Source organism: Macrotis lagotis, chromosome 1, assembly GCF_037893015.1.
Source record: "Macrotis lagotis isolate mMagLag1 chromosome 1, bilby.v1.9.chrom.fasta, whole genome shotgun sequence".
NCBI lineage: Eukaryota > Metazoa > Chordata > Mammalia > Peramelemorphia > Peramelidae > Macrotis > Macrotis lagotis.
In genome coordinates, this window is record NC_133658.1 from 888,307,814 (window position 1) to 888,315,579 (window position 7,766).

At 48.6% G+C, this 7,766-nt stretch overlaps 1 protein-coding gene across 2 annotated transcripts in view; it reads left to right on the forward strand.

Moving 5' to 3' along the window:
- Positions 1–382: 382 nt before the first annotated feature.
- The window catches only part of ACOT7 (acyl-CoA thioesterase 7), a 160,005-nt gene continuing 152,621 nt past the window's right edge, over positions 383–7,766 (forward strand). The window contains exon 1 of one of the 2 annotated variants that reach the window (XM_074218600.1): positions 383–651. In XM_074218600.1, coding sequence (XP_074074701.1) covers positions 521–651 — 131 coding nt within the window. In that variant the 5' untranslated portion in view covers positions 383–520. The remainder of the gene's footprint in view (positions 652–7,766) is intronic. The other variant, XM_074218601.1, reaches the window with a different exon arrangement.

The window sequence follows — 7,766 nt, forward strand, 5'->3', positions numbered from 1 at the left end:
GCGGCCCGCGGATGCTCGGGCCTTTAGGTCCAGTTCCCCCGGTATCTCCCTTGGACTGGAGGCCCCCCGGGGGGCGGGAGGCCACAAAGGTCGGCAGGGTGGAGGCCTCCGGGGCCCACGTTGCGCGGCCCTTCCGGCCCCAGGGTCGAGCGCGCGCCAGGCCCGGCCCGGGTGGGCAGAACCCGGCCAACGGCCCCGGCACGCTCGGAGGCGGCGGTTCCCGCCCAACCGCGGCGAGGCGCTCGCGAGCCGCCGCCCCGCAGCCGGCGGAGGAGCGTGGCGGCCGGAGCGAGGGCAGCGCGGACGCGGCCCCCCGCCCCCGCGGCTCCCCGCCCCCGCTCTCCCCGCCCCCGCTCTCGGCCGGCGCCTGCTCAGTGCGCGGCCCGGGCTGGGCGGGGCCCCGAGGGGAGCGGCGCGGCCCGGGGGCGGGGCTCGGCCTCCAGCGCGGCGCCCGATTGGTCTGTCCGGGCGGCGGCCCCGCCCCGCCCCGCCGTGCCCCCGCCTCCTTCCCTCCCCTTCCATGGCGCCACCCGGCCTCATTCATTCCTCCCTGGGCCACTCGGAAGCCGGCGAGTCCTCGCGGCGGCCCCGGAGCGGCGACACCATGTCGGGCGAGGAGACCGCGTCCCCCTCCGCCATCCAGATCAGCAGGTAACGCGGGCCCGAGGCCGCTCCCGAGGCGGGGCCTGCGGCGGCCGGGGCAGCGGGATGCTCCGCTCGGCCTGAGTCACCTCCGGGGCCGGGCCGGGCCGGGCCGAGCCGGGCCTGGCCGAGCCGGGCCGAGCCGAGCCGAGCCGGGCCGAGCCGAGCCTGGCCGAGCCGGGCCGAGCCGAGCCGAGCCGGGCCGAGCCGAGCCGAGCCGAGCCGAGCCTGGCCGAGCCTGGCCGAGCCGAGGGCCCGAGCCGAGCCGAGCCGAGCCTGGCCGAGCCGGGCCGGGCCGAGCCTGGCCGAGCCGGGCCGAGCCGGGCCGGGCCGAGCCGAGCCGAGCCGAGCCTGGCCGAGCCGGGCCGGGCCGGGCCGAGCCTGGGGCCCGCCCCAGGCCCGCCCAGGCCCGCGCCTCCATCCTCCCCTCCGCACGCCGCCCCCCAAGTCATGGGCACCCCAGTGCCCCCGACTGAGCCGCATCCCTGCATCCCGCCCCTCCCCGTGGCGCCCCGACAGTGCCGCCCCCGTACACAGGGGTCCCCCTCTGCCCCTCAGCCCCTTTCCCTTCCCATGCCCCCCTTGTTTACATCTCAGGCTCACTCCAGAGCCCCCCCATAATTGTCACCTCTGACCTCAGGCCTCCCCTCCCTCTCCCTTCTCCCTGTCTCCTCCCAAGCCGAGCCCCATCCTTTCTTAACCTCTTATCTCCCCCAAATCCCGCCCTCCTCTGCCCTCCCCACTCTCACCTCCTTCCCCACAGTTGAGCCCATCCTTTTATTTTCCTCCATTCTTAGCTCAGCCCCAATAACTTCCCACCCCATTCGTTTTTGCTGCCCTCCGTGCTGCCCGTCTCCTCCCTACTCCAATACCTTCTCCCTGGGACTCATCCTCATTCTTTTATTTGCCCCAAAATAACTCGAACCCCCAAACCCCAAATCCTATACTCTGGAAAGACCAAACCCCCTCTGGGACGCATCTCATCCCCCCAACCCCAAATAAAAAATGAATAACAACCAGCTTCCATTCTTTGCCCATAGCTTAGGCACATGGGTTTTTAACCTTCACCTTGCCCAGATCTCCCCCAAATGCTCCTTTTTCCTACCCGTTAGTTCCTTTGTCCTCTGTGTCATTCAGCTTGAGGATCACCCATGCTTGCATCCTACCCTAGTTATACAACCCTGTGATCTGTCTCCCTCCCTATGGGGCTTCAACCTGCTAGAACTTAGAACTGGCATCCTGTTCCTTGTTTGCATTCCCCCCCTTAAATTGGTGCAGCCCTAAGGGCCTGGCAGATAACATTGTCGGTTGGCACGAGGAAAGGGAGATCTGTTACCTTTTTTTCCTCCTTGCACTTAGAGCAGTGGGCTTGCTGTTTTCTAATCATCTCTGTGATCTTCTCCTGACCTTATTCATGTGTACAGTAGGAAGGTTTGAGCTGGAAGGAACCTTAGAAATAAACCAGTCCAATTCCCTCATTTTGCATAGGAGAAAACAGACCCAGAAAGGTAAAGCGATCCAGTCTTTGATGCTTGATACGTGCTGCCCATGTGACTTGGCCCCGACAAGTCCCTTACCTTTCTGGGGCCTAGTTTTCTCCTGGGTCTAACGCCTGGTTTTGAGTGGGAGATATCAGATGGCACTATCCTGCCACCCAAGGTCACTAAGGCAGGATGAAGCTGAGCCCCCTGCCTACTTTGTGGTAGGGTCCACTGAGCACATTTTCTTGCCTATTGCTTGTTTTCAACTCAAAAGACCAAAGAACATCATCTTCTTATTATCTAGGGCTTGCCAAGGGTCAGCCTAAGTGCTTAAAAATTACTGTCTCGTTTGATCCTTGCTTTTGTGATACGCCCTAAAGTGACATCTCTGGTTGTTGCAGACCGGCTGCTTTCCTCCAGATCCTTTGTCTCCATTGATTTGCATCTATTTCTAATACACCTCTCAGTGTGGCTCTGTTTTCATCTGCCCACATAACCACTAGGAGAGCAAGATTTTGTCCCGGAGTGGCAGAGACCCAGTTTCTTTGGCATTTACTTCCTCCACCTTGTAGTGACATGCAGCAATCCTTGTTTGTCCAATGATCTGAGGCTTATCCTGGCTTCTAATTTATTTGGGTGTGTAACCTGAGTTACCTCTAATCAATAGATCTCACCATCATTTGCTGTTTGCCGGGCTATATGATCTTCTACCAGATCTACTCCCCAGTCCCTTTTCTTTGGTAACTTCTAGTATCTTAGTTGGAAATAAGGTAAAGACCAGTTTTTCAATGAGTAAAGAGCAAACTAACTATGGAGGGGGATTTGCCTTTGCCACTCTTAAGACAGTGTTTATGAAGCTTTCAAAGGAGCAGAAATAGGTTTTCCCCCTTCAAATGACTTAGATGCAGGGACAGACTAACTGACTGATGGATAGACAGCCAGGAAGAAAGATTTTCCTCTTTTAGGTCACTGAATCTTTGAAAGAGCAGGTGAAATTGGGGACCTGATTTTATTTTATTTTTTATTTAAAACAGTGGGATTAAATGATTTGCCCAAGGTCACACAACTAGGAAATTATTAAAGTGCCTGAGATTGGATTTGAACTCAGGTTCTCCTCAAGGCTTGTGCTTCACCTAGCTGCTTCCCCAATTGGGAACTTGAAAAGGAATGTTTTTGGATTGGGAGGAGAGGGGCCTGTTTCTGAGGGATTATATCATCATTTATGGGAAGGGCCAGATACTGTCAACAAGCTAACTTCCACTCTTTCCCAAAATGCCTCTCTTCTTAAAAACAGAATCAATTTGGGCAGTTGTTTTGCTTCCTAAAGTGCCTTTAACAATGATTCTAGACTCTGACTTCCGTGACACAATTGTGTAATTCCAAGTATTTTTTTTTATTCTGGGCCTATGAGTATGAATACTAGGAAACCACCAGGAGGTGATTTTGATGGTGGTGGTCAAGATATGCTTGTGTTTTTTTGGGACTCCATTTGTACAGGGCACAAATCAATGGCTGGTATATAGTAGGCACTATATAAATGTTAGCTATATTTTTGATGATAATGATGAGATTTGACCCCCAAAAAGAGAAATGCATAAAAAAAAAAGAGAAAAAAAATCTTTTTAAATGGAAATATTTCTGGGGGGGGAAGGTAATTTTAGTTTCTAGCTTTGCTTAGGAACTATATTTAGGGTCATGGTACTATAAGACACTCCCTTCCCATCCCCCCAAGTTGTTTAGTTGGTTTTTATTGATTTAGATTTAGACAGAAGGAAGCCTAGCTTACATGTATGCACCTGGGCCTTCCATGAGGGAAGAGGCCTTGAATGGTACTTTGTACACAGAAGTGTTAAATAAATAAAGTTGAACTTGGAAGCAGCAGTAGAGGCACCTCACCTGGCAGTGACTTGGCAGAGATAAGAGGTTTACACATTGGCAGCTAGACCTGGGTGGCTAAATAAAGGGCAATCCTGAGGTGAGGCTTAAGAAATAAAAATATTTGTTTTTTAAAAAATTCTTATTATAAAATATCTTTTTAATAAGCCTGCTTGTCAGGGCCCCTAGATGACTTGGTGGATAGAGCAATAGGCTTAGTAGCTGTATGACCTTGGGCAAATCACTTTTGCCCTATTCCACTGGAGAAGGAAATGACAAACCATTCCAGGGTCTTTGCTAAGAAGACCTAATGGACAGTATTTGCATGTTATACTTAGCAAGTTGGACAAGACTGCAAAACAAGAGTAGGTGCCATTGCAGTCACAAGTCCAGTCGTCTTTTCCAAAATATCCCCTTCCCTTCCCAAAGAATAAAAATGAGGGAGAAAAAAGTGGTTTAGCAAAACTAACCCAACACATCAACCAGGTTTGACAGTGTTGACAGTTCTTTTCCTTTCCCCTACCCCTGCAAAGAAAAGGGGAGGAGAGATGATTCTCTTTTGGGGCCAGTTGTAGTCGTTATCATCATGATAATAACATTCATACAGTTCCTACTGTTGGCCAGGCAATTTGCAATTATTATCTTATTTGATCCTCATCACAACCCTGAGAAGTAGGAATTATTATTATTATTAGTCTCATTTTAAAAAAGAGGAAACTGAAGCAGATAGACTAATTGACTCATCCAGGGTCATATGGTTGGTAGATATCTGAGACCAGATTTGATCTAACTCCAGAAAGGGGCCAGTTTTCTGTCCATTGTGCCACCAAGTGACTGATAATTTCCTAGCACTCAGTTTCTTTTTTTGTTGGTCTTCCTGTTTCCATTTTTATTAGGGGAATTGCAGATGCCCCAAGTGCTTCTGATGCTGCCACACTGTGGAAGAGGTCCTGCTGCGATGTGCAAGAGACACCTTGGAGAGTTCTCTGGTCTGCTAGCGCTGGCCAGCTCCAGTCCTCCTCATTGTTGTTTCCTGGTTCTAGTTGCTTTACTGTGTATCAGTTCATGCTTCTCTGAATTCTTCCGATTTGTTGTTCCTATGATTTAGCAGTATGAGTTTGTTGCTTTACCTTTCTTCAGTCCGTAGGAATTACCTTTGTCAGAAGTGCTCTGCTATCACAAAAAAAGACTGGGTTGGGTATTTTGGTGTTTGTGGGACCTCCTTTTACTCCCTATTTTGCTGTGGGATTTCTGGTTACTCACTTTTCCTTTAGCTAATTCCCAGTCACTTCTTGGAACAGTTGGACAGTTTGGGAGCCCCACCAAAGGTGTGATGATGTGTTTGTTTCTTTAGAAGTCCCTCAGGGGCAGCTAGGTGGCACAGTGGATAGAGCACTGGCCCAGGAATCAGGAGGATCTGAGTTCAAATGTGACCCTTAATAATTTTATTACTAATTACCTAACTGTGTGACTTTGGATAAGTCACTTTAACACCATTGCTTTAAATAACAATTTAAAAAAAAGAAGTCCCTCAGTATTATCTCTTCTCTTCGCTCATCCTTCTTGTCAGTTAACTGGATTCGAGGTTCTAGGTAGACTGGGACAATAGAGAGGGGCACCCTGACAGATGTAGGCAGAAGGTCCAGGTGCAGACCCCCTCCCCCTTCTCATTTGTAAAGTGGTTGGTTTTAGCCCTAGATCTCTATTCTTTGGATTTTGGAATGATCTTTCCCATGGTGGATAATAATTTGCTATACTTGTTTAAGTGGGAAAAGGGGCATCTAGGTGGCACAGTGGCCTTGGAGCCAGGAGGACCTAAGTTTAAATGTGACATTAAACACTTAATTACCTAGCTATGTGATCTTGGGTAAATCACTTAACTCCTTGCAAAAAACCAAAAAACCAAAACCAACCAAACAAAAAGATTAAGTGGGAAATGACTTGTTAGACTTAAATAATGAGTAATTCCCTCTCTGCTTTGGCCATCAGATTTTTTTTTTTTAGGTTTTTGCAAGGCAAATGGGGTTTAAGTGGCTTGCCCAAGGCCAAACAGCTAGGTAATTATTAAGTGTCTAAGACCGGATTTGAACCCAGGTACTCCTGACTCCAAGGCCGGTGTGCCACCTAGCAGCCCCCAGCCATCAGATTTTTTATCCAGAAATATTAGATGCAAAGATTTTTTTCTCTTTTCTTTCCTATCCTCTGTATATTGCTTAGCTTTGATATATTAGCCAAGGAAACTGCAGTTGACTTGATATGTAGTTGTGGTAACTCAGCAATAGCTGTTTCATCTTGAAAGGACAAAGAGTTTATAAAAAGTATGAATTAGACTGATAAACTTTTTTTTTTTAGGTTTTTTTGCAAGGCAATGGGGTTAAGTGGTTTGCCCAAGGCCACAAAGCTAGGTAATTATTAAGTGTCTGAGACCAGATTTGAACCCAGGTCCTCCTGACTCCAGGACCAGTGCTTTATCCACTTCAACACCTAGCTGCCCCTACTGATAAACTTTTTAAAGAACTGTCACAAAATGCACCTTGAGATAATTCAGCTCAGATAGGAGGGTTTTAAAAGGCAACAGCTTAGCTTGGGCAGATTGACTTGAAAGGGTCAGATCACATACTGGAGGCTTCATTTCTTCCCAAGGAGCTGGAAATGTTAAGTTTGACTTAGAAATTGTCCTTTACCATTTTTTTTTAAAGTTTTTTCAAGGCAATGGAGTTAAGTGGCTTGCCCAAGGTCACACAGCTAGGTAATTATTAAGTGTCTGAGGCTGGATTTGAACTCAGGTACTCCTGACTCCACTGCACCACCTAGCCACCCTGGCCTTTGCCATTTTTGAATTGTACTGTTGTAATGTGTAAAATTATAACAATTCTAATGAGGATACTTTGTATCTCTGTAGCACTTTCCACTTTCCCATAAAAATCTTATTTGATTTTCTTACTAACATTGATAGACACAGGCTGGATCTAGTGGATAGAAAGACAACCTCTTGTCAGTAATACCAGGGTTCAGATCTGGCCTTTGATACACACTGGCTATAAGACCCTGGCTTAGCCTCTCAAGGAGGTCTGTAAGAGCATCAGTTGCAGAGAAGACCTGGGAACTGCATCACAGGGTTTCTGGTACAAAATAAGATCCTACCATTAAATTAAAAAAAGGGGAGAAGGGAACTAGATTTTGTTGTGTCAAAGGCTCTAAAATTTTAATTTAATGAATATTTATTAAACACCTTCTTTGTTCAGGGGAGAGACAACCTGAACAGTGGATAATGAGTCCACCTGAGAGTCTGGGAGAGAGGAGTTCCAAGCCTGTCTCTGACTTTTTTCTTTTTTTTTTTTTTTAAAGGTTTTTGTAAGGCAAATGGGGTTAAGTGGCCTGCCCAAGGCCACACAGCTAGGTAATTATTAAGTGTCTGAGACTGCATTTGAACCCAGGTACTCCTGACTCCAGGGCTGGTGCTTTATCCACCACGCCACCTAGCTGCCCCATTGTCTCTGACTTCTTGTGACTATGGGCAAATCATTTAACCTTGCAGTGAGGTGGCTAGGTAAAGTACTGGGCTTGGAGGCAGGAACCCCTTTGGTCAGTCTGTCTTGAGGCATTTACTTGCTTAGTTGTGTGACCTGGACAAGTCATCTCACCTGTTTGCCTCAGTTTTCTCAACTATAAACTAGGAACCGTAACTGGAAATTGGTAACCCTTCCAGAGTTGTAGTGAGCCTCAGATGAACTAAGAATTGAAAGGTGCTTCTCTCAGTGCCCTGTG